Consider the following 20,174-nt stretch of genomic DNA (forward strand, 5'->3'; position numbering starts at 1 on the left):
TGGGCTTATCATTCAATTTGGGAATATAATTCTACATCATCGGAAGACAGGTTATGTTGAAGGTTCTGACGTGGATCCAGAGATGCTCTAGTTATTTCCAAAAAGCACATTGAGCTTCTCGTACTCCTTCCCCCTTTCCTTCTGAATGACCTTCTCGAAAACGTCAACTCTTGGCAGGTTGCAAATACATTGGGGTCCCACTCTGTGCTACCACGGACCAATTACAACCCGCCTCCACAACATAGTGGAGCAATACGATTTGGAATTCCAAGAAGCACACTACGTACGAAGAACAATTTGTGCATAAGGTTGCGGGAATTTGGTGTCTGTTCCATTACCTGCATGGGTTGCCTAAATGCCTGACTGCACACCTGGCTGCACGGCCCTGAGCCCAGGGTCCGAGCGACCCCTGGCCACAAATTTCCCACCAGACAAAAATGGGGAAGACAGCTGGTGACAGGGACTCCAAATCCTTCCACCACACGCTTTTCCCCTCAACCCTTGACAACGATGATGTGTTCACGGCAGAGAAGTGCCCAAAGAGCATCTAATAGAGAGGATCTGGACAATGAGAACTCCAGGTAACATGAAAACAACCAGAAATGTACCGAAAAACGCCAGGGAGATTCCATGGGGGTATAAGAGGGGAAATTCACTAACAGAAATGCAGGCAAAACGACGAATGAACAGACCGAAATAGAAACAAGTCTCAACACATATAAACTATCACCAGACATAACAACAAAAACAACATAAACGCACTCATGAGTCGAAAATTGGACCAAATGCTGGGACCCCGCGGGCTTCGAGTTCATACACGATTCGGCGAGTTAGTCCGGGGTTACTGATCACGCACACCGCTTCAGCGTTGAACTCTGCGAATTGTCGATGCACAATAGGGACCATGTCAACTCGTCCCATTTTGTTGGTATCCATAATAATTGGGCAATCATCCATTCGGTGGACGAGGCCAATCACCCCCTGCCCGTACGTCTTGAGCGGAGCGCGAGTCTGCCAGATAACACGCAGCTCGGGGCGATTATCATCGCCAAGGAAGGACAGACAGGGGCCAATACCTGATCCTGTGGTTACCACGATCACCCTCTTGAAAACCCGCATGGAATATGCAAAGCCATAGAGAAGCACACCCCGCTTCCAGAGATGGGTGGGCGGGTTCTTGATCGTGTCCGCAGTCCAGTCGCCAGCTTTGGACACCAGGCATGAGAAGCTCGGTGTTCCGCGCGTTCCCGCTGGACTAGGGTCGGGGAAGGTGGCAAATCCATGCCAATCGCGCAAAGGATGCTTGGCTAGTTGAGTACCCTTGCCGAAGGTGGTAACGGCGTGGTCAAAGTGCAGCCGCACTGCATGCGTTGACAGGACCTCCGCACGCACCGGAACTTTCCGCAGCATCAACCACGGCTGGATGATAGCAACGACCGTTAAGATCAAGAACCAGAATGCAGGCAGCTCGACCAGGAACAGACCCAATTTCTGCCCCTGTGCCTGGCTGATTTCATGCGCGAAGACCAATAAAAGCGCCACAAACAAGCTCACGATAAGCCACCCTGAGAAACGGTGGGTGAGTTCAAAATAATCATGATATTTCATGCGAAACGTGGGGGTAGCCACTACAATAATGGCCAGCAGCAGCACGAGGATGATGTAAGCTAAGGCTACCGGAGCAGCTGAGAAGCTGACGACCGTTGCAGCGCTAACGGAGGGAGGCGTCCAATACTGATGCGACATGACTCCGACGAACCCTATGTACCAAACTAGGGCCGCGACGCCGCAGCCGCTATGCACGCCACCATAATGATAGACCTTGGAAGCGATGCGGCGCAAAGCAAAAGGTGCTGACCGCGGCACGGACAACACAACGCGGAATATAGTGTTGACAACAAGTGGCTGTCGGGCCAATCCGCATGCAAGCAAGTTGGCAGCCGTTGCATTGACCAAGGCGAGGAGCTTCTGGTTGGACAACATGATCCAGATGAACACGCCAGCGTTGGCAAGGAAGACTAGCGTGAAGAGGCGTCGATACAGAGTGAGGATGGCATATCGGACGAACGCAAACCGCTTTGGATTAACGTTAACGGTCTGTGCCTCGAGGTCGATGGTATGATGCGAGCCTGTCCCGATAGATCCCATCTCCTTGGAAAGGACCTTTTCGAGCATGTGGCTGTTATCGCCATCGGTGAGGGTCACCTCACTAGGACTCCTTGAGGTGGTCACCATCTTTGTCACCGCGGGCTTAGGAATAGTGATGGGGGTTTTCTCCGAGACCGACATGGCGTGGAGGTGTTGCAAGTAATACTTGCTAGAATGGATTCGAAAGATGACTGAATGCAAGAACGGGCGAGGAGTTGTCAATTTGACTAGGGTGAGGCCTCATGGAAGATCACAAGCAAGCCAGTATGTGGATCATGAGGGGACAGGCAGGGACGGAAACGAAGGAATGGAAGGATTATGATATTCAGCCACTTCTGTGCTAGTGAACAAGTGTGTGGATAGTGGAGATGCTGTTCAGCTGTGATATCCCCGCTCCTGGACTGAGAGAGTTGCGAGATGGCTATGGGAAAATGTTCTCCACGGCCTGGATGCTTCGCTTTCTTTGGTCCTGTTGGTCCTATCATCTTTATCATCATCCTGGCCACTTTCATTGTCCCGCCTCGGTCTACATCCTCAATCCCTTTCAACCCCCCTGCAATGCCCTTTGGTTCCAATCAATCCTGGCCCACCTGCAGAAAGATCAATATCCGGTCACCGGATGATCCTCGAAGTTGGGCAACTATCTCGGTGGTCCTTCCCCTTGCGGATAGGATAGTTCATCCTGGCTCACAAAGTTCAGCAGTGTATGACACCATCATGCCGGCTCACATCGCCGGTCAAAACTAGTGGGAATGAACCATTGCCAATGAATGCGCATGCTGGCCTCCTCGACTGGTCTCTGAACTCGCCCTTGACCACCGGACGAACGGCCTTGACGTCCGGATGGGGTCACAATGAGACCCGCTGTCTCTGAGATAGTGTCGAATGTGGACACTATCATCGAGAAGCACGGGATATACGGGATAGACCGGAATGAGCAACCATGTCAACGAAGCCCCATCGTTCGCCCAACGAGATGTAACCCAATCACGACTCCTGCTTGACCGGATCTTCGACCGAAGCCCCGGCCTCAACGGACATCTTGCTTTATTGTCATGCAAGTTGCCACCACCGGTATCGCGTTCCTACATGGAGCCTTGTGCATACAAGCGAGCCTCGCTAGAATCGACTTAGTATGCACGATGACCCAATAATGCCCATGGTGAGCCTTTGCTGCCTTGACGATCCCGGTCACAATGAACCAGCCTCGCCCGGCTGAGCCAGATCCTTGGAAGCGGGGGGTTGTTTGTCCTCGTCAAAGAAAATAATAATGGTCATTATCAAACGAAAACGATACAATAAGGCTTTCAGATCCTGGTCACCGAGGCTGTTTCCCCTCTCATGTGCCTCACATCCCTGCAATGCAAGTTACCTATTTTTCTTTTCCTGCACGGTACGGTCGATCCTTGCAGCGGGGGAGCCCGGCACCCTTCCAGATTCGATGCGACCAGAGTTAATCCAATATCATGGGAAACAGGGCGTCAATCCCAGGAAACCAAAGTGGAACCCGTGCTGCACCACGAGCCTGGAAGGAGGGCGCATTGCATCCGTGTGGCGCATCCTTATCGCTAGTCGATCGAGATCTGAGAAAAACAGACTTTTGTCTCATTCTCAGCCGACATTTGGGGTTGTCACACGGAATGGAGAAACCTTAGGGACTTTTGACCATAGAGATGCTCCACTGCGGGCAGACCGAAAGCCCTTTGGAATGTCCTGCAACCGACTGAAGGGGTAGGGAAAGAGATATTATCGGAGGAGCTTCGAGACTCATGAGACCCATGGATCCTGCGGACGGAAGATCACCCTCTGGTACCCTGGTTTGAGATTGTCAAGCCGCCATGACATGGAGTGGGGGTAACAGCACAACGAGGCTTTTACAAATGCTCATTGGTGGGAGACAGGACGGGATTCAGCTGTGCTCTACATCATCAAAAAAGTAGTTGGGCCGCAGTCTCCCCGGTGCCACTGTCAATAATCCCTGTCTGGCGCGATCTGAAGAGCGCTGATCCGCCTCATCTCGTGGAGAGAGGGGTAATGCCGATTCAACTAGTGGCCAATGGCTGTGGATGCAGCGAGGGAGGGCTGCAGCGAGCGACCGATGTGCCGGTCTTTTCTCATGCAGGCTCGCCGCAATTTTTGGAAAGTGTGGGTTTAGGTTATGGGGATTTGCAGGCATGCGATCTGCTGCCTGGCGATCTGCGATCCTCGATCACGGCCCCTTCGGCTCCATGGGGATTCGTACGACGTAGCAATATCAATGCAGCAGTATGTAGGATGTAGTAGTGGTCTCATCGGGCCCGTAGCCTCGGGTCAGAGAAATGTAATGATCCCGGTAAGGAAGCAGCTGGAATCGTGTGAAACCATCGGACTGGGTGATCCGAGCTTGTGGCTCAGCTGGTTTTTCCAGCATGCCAGCGCGATGATCCATCAAATCAATGAAGAAAGGGGCCCGTGGCGCGAGTGTTGCGCCACTAGTGTCAAGTCTTGTCGGGTTAGCGCCGAACCGCTCAAGTGGGACCGGACGGACCTGTTCGCGATCATGTCCACCCGTCCAATGACACATACACTTGCGAAGGTTGATCTGATTTTTGTAATATTTTGTTGCGATATTGCTGAATCCGGATGTCCGGACATCTCAACCCATTTTGGATGGTGTCTTGCTCCCTTTCTTCACAATTATGATTTCACATTCATGGTCTGATGATCATGAGAAATCACTCAGTATCCTTCGGCATCATGAGATAGATGAGTGTGTGTGGACTTTTCGGGAAGTTAGAAGTTGGGAGAAGGACCTTTGACAAATTCCAAAAGTATAGAACAGACGACCAGTGAAGAGAGAACGGCTGACAGCTCCCTGATGAAGCTGATTGGCTGGAATCTTTTGGAAGACTGGAAGTGACCCAGGACCCGCTTAGGTCAGCACGAAGTATTCCAAATCAGCCCTCCACCCCAATTGTCGAAGGATCGCGCTTGCTTCAGGAAATCAAATTGTGTCAAATTGTGTCTAGTTGGAATTGGGCTCCGCTATCATATCCCTGTCTAATATAAAACCCCATGGCAGGGATCCCTCTCAGTTGGCACCCCACTAGGTTCGGTGCTGGCTTCCTTTCAACCCTTTTATACCCTACTTTCTACAACTACTACTTCATTTCCACATATATAAGGCCTTTATTGGTGACCTCCTGAAATCTGTTTCAATCATTCAAAATGGGATATTGGAATCCCAACATGTCTGTCGCAGCCGGTACGGCCTCAGACCCTCTGCTGCATCAGGATTTACATACGGACCTTTTGACCTTTACTTTTTGCGGTTCGACGCCCTATAATCCGAACCAACCTTTATTTATCGATGCCGAGGATCCTTCTCGATCTTTTACCGCGACACAATTCCGACAATTAGTTCGAACTTTGATTGCTGGTTTCAAAGCGCATAATGTGCAACAGGGAGATTGTGTCTTGCTGCATTTGGGCAATAGTGTAAGCGAGACTATACGACTGTCTGGTCATGTGGACTGGTCGAGAACCAAAAACACCGATTCGGAGATTATGCAATGCTGACTCGGCCTGGTTTCGTATCGCATAGATCTTATACCCTGCCCTCTTCTTCGGTATCATCGGCGCTGGAGGCGTGTACATGGGCTCGAACCCTCGCAGCCAACAACAGGAATTGGACCATATCGTTGGCCTTGCCGAACCCAAATTGATCCTTACAACTCGCGACGCATTGAAAACAGTCCAAGAGGTTGCTGTAACCCGTGGAATCTCTCCAGAGCAGATTTGCGTGGTCGATGACCGTGCTGTCGACCATTGCGCCCAATTGTTCTTGTGGTACGAACTAGGATATTCGGCTGGCACGGATTTCTTCGCCAAGGCCGGCGGCGATAATGGACGACACCTCAACTTCGCCAATATGCTTTGCTATGGTGAAAGTGACTGGGTGATGTTCACGGATCCCATGTCGGCGCAGAACACCCCAGCAGCCATGTTCTCGACTTCCGGGACTGGAGGTTTACCCAAGGCGGCCATTCTGTCTCACCATGCTATCGTGTCGCATCATCGATCGATCCAGTATGATGTGCCTTACCCCGTCAGCCGATTGATGTCGCTTCCCATGTTCCATCTCTTCGGCGCATTGTGGACTCATCTTTTCCCTGTGCGCTATGGCCACCCGCTCTTTGTTTTGTCACGTTTTGAGACAAAGCAATTCCTGGCGACAGTCCACCGATTCCAGATCTCCGAGACTTATCTGGTCCCGGCGATAATTCACACTATCAATCGCTGCACGTTGCCTGTCTCGGAATATCTGGCGTCACTGCGCTACGTGGGGGTCGCGGGAGCTCCCATCGACGGTCCGTCAATCGTGCAATTCCGAAGCCGTCTCCACCCAATGGCCTATGCATGCCAGCTGTGGGGTATGACGGAGGTCGGTGTTGCTTTCCAGACCCGATATGGTCAGCATGGAGACCCCGGCAGTATTGGAACTTGCTTGAGAGGATACGAGGTACGCCTGATTGATCATGACGGCAACATTGTCCGGAGTGATGAACGTGCGGGGGAACTCTACGTGCGGGGTCCCGGCTTGCTTTTGGCATACAAGGGCCGTACGGATGCGAAGGAGGCACAGGGTTGGTACCGCACTGGCGATGTGGCCTTTATGAAGCAAGGCCATTATTTTATCGTTGGACGGACCAAGGAACTCATCAAAGTGCGAGGGTAAGTTCGAGCTATTCATCCCATAATAATTACTCCTCAGATATACTGACTATCTTCGCAGATGGCAAGTCGCTCCAGCTGAAATCGAGGGTGTCCTGCTTCAGCATCCCGGAATTGCAGATGTCGCTGTCACCGGTGTGAACTTGAAGGATGGCAGTACCGAAGTCCCACGAGCATTTGTAGTGCGATCGCGCGACCCATCCGTGAGCCGCTTGAGTGCGGAAGAAGTATACAATTACGCCCGTCAACATCTGGCCAGTTACAAGTCGCTGGATGGTGGTGTGGTCTTCGTGGAAGAGATTCCCCGAACGGCCAGTGGCAAGATCCAGCGATTCAAGCTCTCCCAGATGAATGACTACCGGGAGATGGTTGCGTCTCTACTCCAACGCTTTGAAACTGGGGGAACCTCGGCGGTGGGTCACGCACTGCCCTCGAGTGCCGATGTTCCCCCCGTTGGTGTTGCGTGAAATGTCTGGTTATTTGACGAGGCAGTCTATTGTGAAATGGTCGGATATTCGCTTTATTGTTTTCATGTTTGACCCTGGTGTTATCGTGGCAACGGGCGTTGCGTTTTCGAAGCTGGCGTTTTTCAGATTCAGTCCTCTATTTTTGTTTCTTTCGGACGGCTTTTTTGACACATTTCTATTACCATCTTTCGATGTCTGGCACTCATTTGTTGACGATGGGGCTATCTACTGGGGTCCATCTTTTGTTTTTCTTCAGCATGGCCGGGTGGGCACTTCGTTTTGACATGTTCTTTAACGATATTTACGCACACGATAATCGATTTTCGAAATCATAAACATGAATCATAAAAACCATTTCAAAAGCAATTATTTAGTCGTTACATCACGGATTCTTACCGCTCTTCCAAGTTCCAGCCACACGATAGTTACCCAATAATGCATGCATGAAAAAGGTGGAGACGAATAAGCAAATATAAGCCTTTCGCACACCGCACCCTCCATGACGACGTGCCTCTCCACGCGGCCCTGTTCGGGGCTGATCCGCCGAGATCGAAATCGTGTGTAACCTTCCCCACGGCCATGGTTCCGAGATCCAGGAGCCAGGTTCTCCTCACCTCAGCACCTGATCAATTTTCTAACCTTCGCCCTGGGTTAGATATGGAAAGTCGTCCGAATCGTGCCCTTGCGTCTCGCTATAATAGGGAGGCTCAATGTTGCACAAGGGCTATATTGGTATTCGCAAATTATCTCAAGCCAATGGTCAGGTGGTGAATGGGAAAGAACTCGTTCTGGACTAGCTGACCCTTGCAGTTCAAATCATCGAAGATGAATGCCTTTTGTCACACCGGCGCCAAGAAGCTTCTCCATCGCAAAACAAAAGTTCTGCTTGGGTTTCAAGCACCTCAGGGCACACCGTATATTATGTACTTCGAATATTTTCAGACTCCTCCAGTATTTAGTATTTAGTTGCCGGCTGGCCAATCGATGATTGACGAGTGAACTGTGACTTGTTTACGAGTGTCAGGTGACATGGGGGAGGCGTTTATGCTAATTAGTCATCAAGGTGGCTGGGATCCTGCTGCCTGTGATTCCAGGTATCCAGAAAGAATCAATTGTCAAAGCATTCGAGTAAGAATAAGACTCAAACGCGATTCATATCATAGAAATAGATATCGTTGATATGACAATGATCATTACTTCACTCCATAAAATTTCAGCGATAGGCCAAAGTGTGGCGTCAGCCTCTTCCTCCCCCGCGCGATATGGTTGTGTGGAGAATATAAATGCCTCGTATATACAAAATTTCTCCCGCATGTCAGGCTACTTGTCCCGTAGAACTTCGCCATAATGGCATCTTGAGCTCCTTCTGTATCGAAGGCGAGTCCCTCATTCTCTTGCTCATTGTTAAGGCATCGGTCGACGAAAATTTCTACTTGTCGATATTGACATTTTTCTTCCTTTGTTATGGGCTCTAAGGAGAGGCATTATTTGAAGTGGTTCAGTCAGCTTAGAGTCCATAGGGTGACCTTCCGTATTAAGAAACTATCTCTCTGTATGCGGTATTTTTCTAGATCCTCTTATTCATGTTTCCCTAATCTCATACCATAGTCGAAATGCCCAATCTAATTGGCTCATTCCCACGTTTTTTTTGACAGGCATTACTATAGGCTTTGGATAGAGATAAGAATGATAGTCATGCAGCTCAAAAGAGCAATTGGTAGCTAAGCTTAAATACTGTGTTGCTCCCAAAACATTAAGTAGGGATTCAGTTATTCATATCAAGGACACCAGACTGAACAGACTCAAGAAATACCCATCATGTCTACCAGTACCGAAGATGAACCGCCAGAGGATCGCATGATGGATATCCATCCCACATCCAGCGCAGGAGGCGTTTTTTCTTCCCGTTTACTTCAGCGCAAAATTTCAATCCATGGAGAAAAGGTTACAGATACTAAAGAGGTTGACCTGGAGGTCGCATCTGTCTTGGAAGCGCCAGAAGTGGAGGAGAGAGACTTCCACAAGAAGCAGGTATTCAAAGGATGGACACTGGCATGGTAGATGACTCCATAATCCCACAGTTCGCTCCTCTCTTCAACGCTAACTCAGAAATTCTCCCTGTATAGGCTCGCTTATCAGTCACTAGGTGTCATCTATGGCGACATCGGAACAAGCCCTCTATATGTCTACTCGTCTACTTTCAGCAGCGAACCGAGCTATGAGGATATCCTGGGAGCTGTGTCATTTGTCATCTGGGCACTCACCATCATGGTCACAATCAAATATGTTTGCATAGTGCTTCATGCAGATGATGAGGGTGAAGGAGGAACATTCGCTATATACTCACTTTTGTCACGATATGTAAGTGATACACTACAGCAACCTCACTTGATCATTTGACTGACATTGTTAAACCATGCTTAGGCTAGACTCGTTCGACACGACCCTCGCCACACCAATCTCCTTAAAATGCAGCGGCATAATACAAACGATCTGCAAAAGCCGAATCTGATGACTCGCAAGTTTATGGAGCAAAGTGCATTCATCAAATGGGCATTAAAAATTGTCGGTGCATTTGGAGTGTCACTTCTTCTTGCAGGCAAGTACCATTCCCTGACTATTCTGTGGGTGATCAAGTAACTAACACCGCATTTTAGATGGAGTTTTAACCCCTGCACAGTCTATTCTTGGCGCAATTCAAGGGTAAGTCTGGGCCGAAAGTAACAAATTACACCCACACAAGCTGAGTCTTTCTAGGATTACTGTTGTGAACCCGAATATCTCTTCCTCCACCGTCGTTGGTGTGTCGTGCGCAATTCTCGTCCTCGTTTTTGCCATCCAACCTTTTGGAACCAGCAAGATTGCGAACACCTTTGCTCCAATTGTGATACTGTGGATGGCCTTTAATTTCTCATTTGGAATTTATGTAAGTGAGAAGTGAGACATTCAAAAATTTCAATGGGCAAGACTGATCTCTCATTTCTATTCCAGAATCTGGTCATGTATGATTCGTCCGTGCTCAAAGCCTTCTCTCCCTACTTTGCGGGCTCTTTCTTGATGCGCAATGGAAAGGATGGATGGTTACAATTGGGAGGAATTTTGCTTGCATTCACCGGTGTTGAGACATTGTTTGCAGATCTTGGAGCATTTAGCCAACGGTAAGTGTATGCTCTCAGGGTGGCTTGCCTTATTTACTGACAATTCATCCAGGGCAATCCGAATCTCGTGGCTCTGTTTTGTCTATCCATGTCTTCTGCTGTCGGTAAGTTCGTAAAACTTGATATACACATCACAAATGAAGATTTTGACTGATCTTGACTAGTACATTGGCCAAGGCGCTTACATTAGCCGAGTGCCCAGCGCATACGCTAATCCATTCTACCTCACTGTCCCGCCTGGTATGCTATATCCAAGTCTCGTGGTGGCAATCCTCGCGTGTATCGTTGCAAGCCAGGCCGTCGTCACTGGATCGTTTCAAGTATGTCAAAAACCCTAACCTTCTGAGCAGGTAATTAATATCCTCAAGTTGCTTTCCCAAATTATGAAGTTATCGTACTTCCCTCAAGTGAAAGTCTACCACACTTCAAAGACTTTCCATGGGCAAGTATACATTCCTCTCGCCAATTGGCTTATGATGATTGGAAGCATCATTGTCACAGCCGTCTACAATAATGTATGTCCCCCCTTGACTGTGCTTCATTTCCATCTCGCTAACATTGCTACAGACCACTGCCCTCGGCGAAGCCTATGGAGCCTGTGTCATACTTGTCTCCTTCCTCACGACCTGCATGGTGACAGTCGTCGCACTCATTGTGTGGAGGCTACCAATATACGTGGTCCTTCCTGTGTTCCTCATTTTCGCGCTCTGGGATGGAATGTTCCTCTCAGCCGCCTTGAGCAAGGTTCCCCATGGTGCATGGTTTACTTTGGTGATAGCTGTTGTACTGACCTGTATTTTTGTCCTCTGGCGGTATGGGAAAGAGGAGCAGTGGAAAGCAGAAGAGTCCGATAACACACCTCTATCCAAAACAACCGCGTTGAAAGAAAACAAGCTCGCCCTCCGGAACGGGTCCGAGAATTCTGCCATTGCCACTATCAACGGTCTGGGAATATTTTTCGACAAATCTGGCAGCTCTTCTAACACGCCGACGGTCTTCCTTCACTTCCTACAAAAGTTCAGCGCGGCACCCGAGGTGACCGTGTTCCTTCATCTGCGACCGCTATCTATGCCTATCGTCGCTCCAGACGAACGGTATGCAGTTAGTCGTTGCTACACATACGGCGCCGGTCCCAATAAGCAAGCCATTCCGAATTGCTACAGGCTTATAGTTCGTCACGGATACACAGACGAGATAGTCACACCTGATCTTGGAATCTTAGTACTTGATCTGGTTCGGAGTTTCTTGACCTCCCAAAAGAATTCGGGAGCACCAGAGAGCAATATAGAAAGATTAGATGCACTCCATCGGGCTTGGAAGTCTCAGGTGATCTACATCGTGGGGAAAGAGCAATTGAAGATTCCGGCGAAGACGAATATTGTTCGTCGCTTCTTCCTCTGGGCATTCTTGTGGATGCGAGATGCCAGTCGGACTAAAGTTCAACACTTAAATGTGGAGACTGACAGGGTGGTGGAGGTGGGCTTTGTGAAAGAAATGTAAGCCACGTTTCAGTGGCCGTTCAGACTACATATTGCGGTACAATATTGCATAAAAATATCACTCCTTCATCAATCTGAACTTCTTCCATCGGTCAAAACCAAGCAAGCAAGCAGAGCATGTGTTATTGCCTATACTCTGAGTTGAGAAATTTGACCATAGCCAGCGAGTTTTTTATTGCATCTCCTCCCTCACAGTTAAAGCCCCCGGACTTTCCTCCGTAGAGTGCTCTAAAGATCAATCTCACTAGCTGGGCGAGCAATATTCAATCGCCAGTGGTGCTGGTTAACCGGGTCCTTCTGGTACAGATTGATCTCGAAGAACTTGTTGTGCGCAGTGCACTTGAAATTCTTATATCTATGTTTGATAAGCTTGCTATGTATCTTGATATAGATCAGCTACTTATGGCACTTACGAATTGAGCTTCTGGAAATTCCAAGCGATCAAATCTTGCTCGGTAACCTCCACAAAATCCACCCGACCCCCAGGTGCTTCGGAGTACGGAACAAAGTACTTCTTGGCCTCGATGGCACCAAAATTGATTTGTCGAACAAACTGGATTGCGTACGGTGGCATTTTATCCGGACCCTGGAAGAACGAAGCGGAAACAGCCGAGGGAGATGATCCAGTTCCTTTGGCCCAAGCGATGAATGGGGAGAACTTGGCCTCGTGCGTTAGATGGGCTGGCCGGTACGGAGATGGAGAAGAGCAGCAAAAAATGGAAGACATTGTTATAGTCCGGTTTCTTGGTCGTTGTACTTGTCTTTTGGATGATCATAAGAAACATTTCTGCTCGAGGGGAATGATCTTCTTATAATGCTCTTCGAGTAATTTGATCGACTTCCTGTGCATTCTTACTATCCATTCTCCAACCCATGTTGCTCCTGATGGGAGAGTCTTGTTGTAGGCTGGACAGACAATGACAGCCATCTGCATATTCTAATGTCGATGTATGTCAACTGATCTGGTATCTTGCAGGGCCGATGGTTCAATTAAAATTTTTCATTTTGAGGCCCCCTTCTGATCGGCTCTATCGATGCCCGATTCATAACTTTTCCCAATTGATATTTGTTGGCGGATAGTAACATTCCAGCTCAGTAGTTCAAACGATTTGCGATATTGTCGACCCTTGCCAATCAGAACACTGGATTTTGCGGCCCCCCTCGCACGGCCCCTCTCCTGGCTGGGACCATCTTGAGGTAAAGGCTACCCTAAAGTGGGGTGTCTATACTCGGGACTAGCTGATCATTTTTAGTATGGCGCTCGAAAACTATTAAGCCTGACAATTCTATCTCGTCTTGTCCTTTTCTCTTTTTTCTTCTCGCGGGCCTTGGGCCTGTCATCTTCGCTCTTTTCTTCACCCGTTGCCACTGCCATTCATTTTTTGTGACTTTGAATCTTTGTTTTGATTATATCCTTCATTTTTTTTATTGAAAAGATTATTCTGCCCTTTGTTGTTTGTATTGGGACCCTGAGTATCAACTCATCTCTCTAAGTCATCCCGTTTGTGGTCAATCTGTATACTAGGGGTTGTTTAAAAGGGTGAAGTTTCTCGCTCTATCCTTTTCTCGCGGAAAGACACATACCAGAGGCCCCACCAAAAGTCACCGACCGAGAGTCCAATCATCTTGAACAACAATTACACGAACAGCTTCTCGATTCTGGACATCTCAACCCCGCGTGGCTTCACGTGTTGGACGACACTGGTCCACGTGCATTTTCGAGGTCAACGTCCCAACCCCAGTTTCCTATTGCCGCAACGCATGACAGAGAGCAACATCAGCAGCCATTCACTTTACAACAACGAGACGAATATTCTCAAGATAAGCAAGTTGAAGAAGAGGATCATGTTTTCGACTCAAGCTTTGCCTCAACGCGATCTGAACGGCTTAAATCACCTCCAACGGCAGACAATGTGTCTTCTCCACAGTGTGAACACTGCTCAAAGAACTTCTCGAGTCGTGGAGAGCTGAAGTAAGTTCTTCACTATTACCAATACTTTTTCCTGCCCCCAAATTGATCCTAATAATCTAAAAGCAAGCACATGAAAACACACACACGTCCCTGCCAGTGTACAGTGAACACATGCAGTGCCAGGTTCGCGACCCCTAAGGACCTCAGGCGACATATGCAATCAGTACACAAGTATCAAGTGTCCACAGGGAACATTATGGTCTATTGTCCTTATCCTCGATGCAAATTTTCCGCAAACGGGGGCAAGGGGCCAATGCGACGAGATACCCTCCAGCGTCATATTGACACCAAGCACCAACTGGGGTTCTGATACTTAGATTGGGCCAAAGGTTGAGTTTCATGTGTATATAACCGTTCAAATCAGACCCTTTACTCAGGCAATTTTAGGTCTAGCATAGTCCTTGTGAAGTGATCCTGTAGCCATCACCCTTTTCCGAGGTGTAGAAAAGCCAAGTACTGTTTTAATAACGCTGCAGCTCAGAGAAAGAGGCATTGGCTCTTTAGGCTTAAGCTATAGTATTCAAACCCTAGCCCGCACGAGTATCGCTGGTTGGAATCGGATTCGATGTGGCCTTGAAGAACGCCGTCATTGTCAGAGGTCCAGTTCTGAATCATACTGTAATATAATCTACTCCATAGGCAGTCTAGAAGATTACTCTTGTTTGAGACTAGGCTTTGTCATACAATATTGTGCAAGAATAGTATTCCCTCATTAATCTGCTTCTGCTCCGCTGGTAAGAATGTTAGTCTTTGCTAAGGTCTACATCTTTCAAACGAATGATTCGATCGACTCCAAAAGCCTGTTGTCCGAACTATATCTTGGTCCATGTCAGGAGCAATGCAGCGATTTTGACCGGCAATGCGCTAACGAGCTCACCCAGACCGGCGAATTCAGGAGGGATCCTGACTTTCACGAATGCTCCGGGGGCTAGGAGCACAGCAAATGTGTTGTAGACAAAGCTCCAGCCAGAGTTGAATTTGGTGGGCAGCAAGAGCAACCCATTTCAATGGTTCCATTTCTCCTTTTTCCAATTTTGAGTGCTGGTCGCTGTGAGCCCGTACCTTTCAGAGTGGCCATGTAAGGTAAACACAGCTACCAGAAGCACAGTGGTTTAGAGTCACTTGAGTGTAACCGGACAGATGTATGATGAAGAGGATACGGGAGATGCAGGCACAGAAAAATCGGGGTCAAGACGATGGAAGAAAAGTAGCTGGATTGATCTATGGATAGTAAAGCATACATGAGGTTGGTGTTGATGTGGGCAGCACCTGCCGTATGGAGACGATAGTGTGGGGCAGGACAATACGGTGAGCAGCGAAGGTCATGTGACTAGTGACTATCTCAAGCGTCGTCTCTGATGTCAAGGCATTCAGGCAAAATTAGGCTACATTTAGGTAAAACAGGATGGGAAATCGCATCCATGGTCTCAAGAATGAAATTTTGATTCTCGATACTCCACTTCCGAATCTTCTAGCTGAATTACAACAATCCAGAAGCAGTGGTCTAAGGATTCCTGTCACTGTGCCAGATGACGTGTTTGCTTTACGTCTTTTCGGCCGCCGCACCTTCCGACCCGATTTCGGGATTTTGCCCACTTTCAGCGTCGGCGACTTTATTCCGACGGACATCAAACTCCGAAATTCAAGAGACCGCATGGCATTGAACAATGAGTCCGACAGACGAGAGCACCGAGTTTCCACGGAAGAGGCAAAAGACATTATCCTGCCAAAGATGCCGCTCTAGAAAACAGAAGGTATGTTGGCCTGATCACAATTGGCTGCAATTCAAAGAGCTAAAAATTTACTAGTGTGGTGACACACGGCCATGCAACAATTGCATCACAGCCAATCAAGGTTCGAATAGAGGTTCATACCACAAAGACATAGTACATAGCTAAAACCATCATGCAGAATGTATCGCCAGTGAGCCTGTCGCTCGAAAGTTTCAAATCAGTTCCGAGTGAGTCGTCTTCATCAGTATGGGGATCCTTCAGTTCAATGTTAATGTTTGCAGATATACTCGATCTCTTGAAGAAAGGATCGCCGAACTTGAGGCTCAATTATCACAGACCCACCAAATCGAGACCTCCAATTCACAGCAACGGGTGGTCATCCAGTCTGCCCCAATCGATGATTCAACCGTGTTGGATGACGTAGACAGAAACCCCGAGAGAAATGAATCTGAGCCAGTACGGAATTCCGTGCGACTTCTGGATGCCGAGCTAGATTCCTCGCACACTCATGCGTTCGACGAGGCGAATCTTGCGCTTGAAACTCAACACGCTCAGCACCTTGTGGTTCCAAGCTGCACTTCAACCTCCGGAATCACTTTTTCTTCTCCCCTTTATACCACCGGCCTCATTACATCGTCAATCCCCGGCGATCAATGCGGCCATACGAGCCTCCTTACCAGTATTCTAGCGACCCTTACTAAGGGGGCCCCATGTGGGATCTCTCCTCCAGGAGATCGTGCCTTGAGTCATGTCCATTTGTCTCCCAACATTGCAACCCAGTTGCTAAGTCCAGATCATTTTATTCGGCTTCCAAAACATGTTGAGGATACGCTCATCAAGATTTATCTGGAAAGAGTCAATCCTCGATATCCCTTCCTTCATGTTAGCACTTTTTTGGAATGGTACGAGACATGGAAAGCTCGTCCTAAGGAGCAACCGATACCAAATCAGAAATACAGATGGAAGGACTTCTTCGTAACAATGGTATGGTCAAAGGAGTGAGGGCCGTTGTACCTTTAAAGGATGCTAACTTGAGTCTCAGGTCCAGGCTGTCAGCATTCTCTTAACCCCACAGGTATCTCAGAATGACATCGCAACCTCACAGGTAAGTTTGTGCAAGGGGAATTTCTAAATTACAATTACTGACAATCTAGATCCTCTATAACACGGCGATAAAATACCTTACTTTTGTTTTTACACATCCAGATCCTGTTCTCCACGTTCAAGCGCACCTTCTCATGACACTACATGCCCTTCACTCCCCGTCTTCCCAAATGATCATTACCATGGTGGCGGCGACGATGCGGCAGTGCGTTATTAGCAATCTTCATTTATCGGAATATGAGCCCAAGGCCCTTGTTCCCAGAGTTCTCACAAGAGGTCCAAATTCGCCGCAGAGTTTTTTGGTCTGCTTATGCAATAGACCGGCTTATCAGCTGGATCTATCATATTCCCAATAATTTGGTTGACGAGCACATCACCGTGGAGGTATGTTATGAATGCTCTCTCTAAACTCTGCCTTGCTGACAAGAGTAGCTTTTCTCAAATGTAGATGATGCAAGTCTCTCTCAAAACACCGCCAACTTGGCCCAGCCTCCCACTCGGGATCTGCTACAAAGAACTCGCATCTCGCCCGCGTTGCATCTCATACGTTGCAGATGCATTCAGTCTCGAATAATCAGCACCATGTTGCGGTCTGATTTTGCCAAAATCGATTCATCTCGAACGTGGAGAGAGCATATGCTTGAAGAATTGGAAACATGGAGATCTCAGGTTGAACGACTGAGTCACAGGGCCACTCGAGGGTACTTGAGCGACAGATGGGTCGGTATGGCTTACAACTATACAATCGCATTGCTACATCAGCCCACTAAAGAAAACGTCTGTAATGGCTTTGGTGACCGGTCGATCCAAGCCTCTACTCAGCTTGCATTGACTTTCCGAGCCTTTCAGAAGGATCGACAAACAGCCCAGCTCTGGCCCGGGGTAAGTTCTAATTCGATTCAATTACCCAGATAAGATCTGGTCGCTAATTTTTCGATCAGCTCTTGAGCCAGTTCACGGTTGGTGTCACGATTCTCTATTGCTTCTGGGCAACACCGCCTGGATATCGTACCCCAGCGTACCGAGCAGCCGAGGTCTCAGAGGCGCTGCGGGCTTGTTCGACTGCACTGGCCATCCTTTCTGAGCGATGGACGCAAGCTGAACCTCTGCGCGATGTTTTTGATATTCTCGCAAAGGAGATTCCGACACACGAGAATCCCGATATGAGTTCTTCTTCGAAGCCTATTACATCCGACTCGGTCGCTTTGATCAAATCGCACATGCATGTGATACAAGAGATCTCCAGGAATCGAGTGGTGCTTCGCATGTTGCAGGAGATAATGACAGATGACTTTCCATCGAGTCCGCAAGACTATTTGCAGCAAACAGACTCTCCAAGAGGCAATCACCTGTGCTCCGAACATTGTGCGATGTTTCATGGAACGACATTTTTTGACTCGATGATGAATCTGAGCTCTGACTCTCACAACGTAACTGGCGGTGAGCTGAACGACACGTATGCTGCATTTGATGACAGTATTATATTTCCTGCGTTGTTCGGCTCAGCCGAGTTCTAGACTCGAAGTACATGAATTAGGGGTGGAGCCTCCTTCGGACATTCTGGCCCCGATGCATCGGAGTATTTATGCCGATGATGACTCGAATGGCCATGTTCTTTTATTCACCTCGGCATTTGCCCTATACCTTTTTTTTTTCTATAAGTATAGAGTCTGTCATATTTTACAAAAAAACAACCCTTTTCTATATCTTACTTCCATTACAAAATGCCTCAAAAGTTGAAGGTCGCCGTGGCGCAGGCCCGCACCTGCCCCTCCCTCTCCGCTACACTCTCTTCGTTGGAGCGCGTTACTCGGAATGCAGCTGCTCAAGGGGTGAGCCTCCTGCTTTTCCCCGAGGCATACCTAGGAGGCTATCCTCGTACTTGTGATTTCGGAACCGCGGTTGGTGCTCGTGCTCCTCATGGACGAGAGCAATTCCTGCGGTATTTCCAAGACGCAGTAGATCTTGGGGATACTCCCACAGGTGCTGGAGATGACTGGGTGGAACGGAAACTGCCCGTTGCTAAAGGATCTGATCGTCGCGGTGATGGCACAAGAGAGTTTCTTGAACGAGTTTCCCGCGAGACGGGTGTTTTCATCGCAACGGGTGTGATTGAAAAGGCAGGTGGCACTCTGTACTGTTCTGCGCTTTACGTTGATCCGAACTCGGGTGTCTTGGGAAAGCGACGAAAGGTGATGCCGGTAAGTCTATTCTAATAAGTATCTTGGCCTGGGTATAGCTCGCTCAATCTAATATATGTCGATAGACTGCCTCTGAGCGTCTTATCTGGGGCCAGGGCTCGCCTTCTTCTCTCAAAGCTGTCACAACGGTACTGAATGGAGTGAAGCTTACAATCGCCGCCGCTATTTGCTGGGAAAACTTCATGCCTCTGCTCCGACAGAGTCTGTACTCCCAGAATGTCAACATCTATCTTGCCCCAACAGCTGATAGTCGAGACACTTGGCTCCCCCTCATGCGCACAATTGGTGGTGAAGGCCGAACTTTCGTCCTCTCCGCTAACCAGTGTGTCCGGTACCGTGAGTTGCCGCCATGGATTACCGATCACGCTGAGAAAGAGGGAACAGCACTTGAAGGTATGAGTATCTGCTGTCCGTTCTAGTGAACATGAGATTCTGACCAGAATGACAACATAGGAGACCAGTACATTTCCCGTGGAGGATCTAGCATTGTTGGCCCTCTCGGAGAAGTCCTTGCCGGTCCCATCTGGGAAACCTGTGTTGATGATGTACTTGAGTCCTCCAAATCGGGTGAATTCTCAGGCGAAGATGGCTTATTGATCCAGGAGATCGACGTGGAGGATTGCGAGCGAGGCAAACTTGACATGGACGTTGCTGGAAGCTATTCAAGGAGCGAGTTCAAGTTGACAGTAGAAGGACTGGACCTCAACCCTCCTCCTTTTTAATTTTATTCAGAAGCTTTGATCTTGAACAATATATATATCCCTTTCATTAGGACGGCTCAGTAATTCCATTCGGGCTTAATTAATTGGTATGCCAATTTTAGGACCGGTAAGCCCTTTAGCTGGCTGCCAGCCTCTTCACCACCCGTCCTTCAATTTCCGGAAATTGAGAATCTTTTGTGCCATCTGGCATATTTGTGAATGTTGGACTTGGCGTGAAGAGTTCCATTGGATCTCAGATCGCCAACACTAGGTGTTAGTCAAATTTCAGAGGGAAAGCTCGGCCGACAAATATATTTCTGCGGCACTGATGACTATTAGCAACTTTGCGCCTTGTTCCGGAGTCTTGCAACCAAACAAAAACATGGATTCGAGCTTATGCAGATACCACACTGCTTAATCCTCGATGAAGGTAATTCTCTTCTTCTTGTATCGTCTCTCGACAGAAAATCTTCGGCAC

The 20,174-nt window shown here is 48.4% G+C and overlaps 7 protein-coding genes across 7 annotated transcripts; 5 read left to right on the plus strand and 2 right to left on the minus strand.

Moving 5' to 3' along the window:
* Nucleotides 1–762: 762 nt before the first annotated feature.
* N7473_012242 (integral membrane protein TmpA) lies at nt 763–2,289 on the minus strand (the record flags this gene model as incomplete). The annotated part of the gene is made up of 1 exon (XM_057158181.1): nt 763–2,289. One exon carries the CDS (start codon nt 2,287–2,289, stop codon nt 763–765), a length of 1,527 nt encoding a protein of 508 aa, XP_057004031.1.
* Nucleotides 2,290–5,355: 3,066 nt separating this feature from the next.
* afeA (adenylate-forming enzyme AfeA) lies at nt 5,356–7,328 on the plus strand (the record flags this gene model as incomplete). The annotated part of the gene is made up of 3 exons (XM_057158182.1): nt 5,356–5,625; nt 5,732–6,861; nt 6,923–7,328. The coding sequence occupies 3 exons, from the start codon at nt 5,356–5,358 to the stop codon at nt 7,326–7,328; spliced, it is 1,806 nt and encodes a 601-aa protein (XP_057004032.1).
* A 1,771-nt stretch (nt 7,329–9,099) lies between these two features.
* On the plus strand, nt 9,100–12,023 carry N7473_012244 (potassium transporter). Its single transcript, XM_057158183.1, has 10 exons — nt 9,100–9,385; nt 9,455–9,689; nt 9,753–9,897; nt 9,986–10,031; nt 10,086–10,254; nt 10,320–10,486; nt 10,539–10,590; nt 10,651–10,806; nt 10,855–11,001; nt 11,054–12,023. The coding sequence occupies exons 1-10, from the start codon at nt 9,147–9,149 to the stop codon at nt 11,984–11,986; spliced, it is 2,289 nt and encodes a 762-aa protein (XP_057004033.1). The 5' UTR covers nt 9,100–9,146; the 3' UTR covers nt 11,987–12,023.
* Nucleotides 12,024–12,213: 190 nt separating this feature from the next.
* Nucleotides 12,214–12,712, minus strand: N7473_012245 (uncharacterized protein; the record flags this gene model as incomplete). The annotated part of the gene is made up of 2 exons (XM_057158184.1): nt 12,214–12,340; nt 12,399–12,712. The coding sequence occupies 2 exons, from the start codon at nt 12,710–12,712 to the stop codon at nt 12,214–12,216; spliced, it is 441 nt and encodes a 146-aa protein (XP_057004034.1).
* Nucleotides 12,713–15,362: 2,650 nt separating this feature from the next.
* Nucleotides 15,363–15,701, plus strand: N7473_012246 (uncharacterized protein; the record flags this gene model as incomplete). The annotated part of the gene is made up of 1 exon (XM_057158185.1): nt 15,363–15,701. The coding sequence occupies one exon, from the start codon at nt 15,363–15,365 to the stop codon at nt 15,699–15,701; it is 339 nt and encodes a 112-aa protein (XP_057004035.1).
* A 1,675-nt stretch (nt 15,702–17,376) lies between these two features.
* Nucleotides 17,377–18,311, plus strand: N7473_012247 (fungal specific transcription factor domain-containing protein; the record flags this gene model as incomplete). Its single annotated transcript, XM_057158186.1, has 2 exons — nt 17,377–17,676; nt 17,736–18,311. 2 exons carry the CDS (start codon nt 17,377–17,379, stop codon nt 18,309–18,311), a joined length of 876 nt encoding a protein of 291 aa, XP_057004036.1.
* Nucleotides 18,312–18,432: 121 nt separating this feature from the next.
* Nucleotides 18,433–19,788, plus strand: N7473_012248 (carbon-nitrogen hydrolase family protein). The gene is made up of 3 exons (XM_057158187.1): nt 18,433–18,995; nt 19,061–19,388; nt 19,449–19,788. Exons 1-3 carry the CDS (start codon nt 18,519–18,521, stop codon nt 19,715–19,717), a joined length of 1,074 nt encoding a protein of 357 aa, XP_057004037.1. The 5' UTR covers nt 18,433–18,518; the 3' UTR covers nt 19,718–19,788.
* Nucleotides 19,789–20,174: the final 386 nt, after the last annotated feature.

Source organism: Penicillium subrubescens (genome assembly GCF_028828155.1).
Source record: "Penicillium subrubescens strain IBT 31985 chromosome Unknown utg000010l_segment0_segment0, whole genome shotgun sequence".
NCBI lineage: Eukaryota > Fungi > Ascomycota > Eurotiomycetes > Eurotiales > Aspergillaceae > Penicillium > Penicillium subrubescens.

Coding starts and splice junctions, on each gene's coding strand:
- N7473_012244 (XM_057158183.1), top strand. CDS start 9,147: ATGTCTACCAGTACCGAAGATGAACCGCCAGAGGATCGCATGATGGAT. Junction 9,898..9,985: donor ATGGGCATTAAAAATTGTCG/GTGCATTTGGAG, acceptor ACCGCATTTTAG/ATGGAGTTTTAACCCCTGCA. Junction 10,807..10,854: donor TCGTCACTGGATCGTTTCAA/GTATGTCAAAAA, acceptor AATATCCTCAAG/TTGCTTTCCCAAATTATGAA.
- N7473_012248 (XM_057158187.1), top strand. CDS start 18,519: ATGCCTCAAAAGTTGAAGGTCGCCGTGGCGCAGGCCCGCACCTGCCCC. Junction 18,996..19,060: donor AGCGACGAAAGGTGATGCCG/GTAAGTCTATTC, acceptor ATATGTCGATAG/ACTGCCTCTGAGCGTCTTAT. Junction 19,389..19,448: donor AGAGGGAACAGCACTTGAAG/GTATGAGTATCT, acceptor ATGACAACATAG/GAGACCAGTACATTTCCCGT.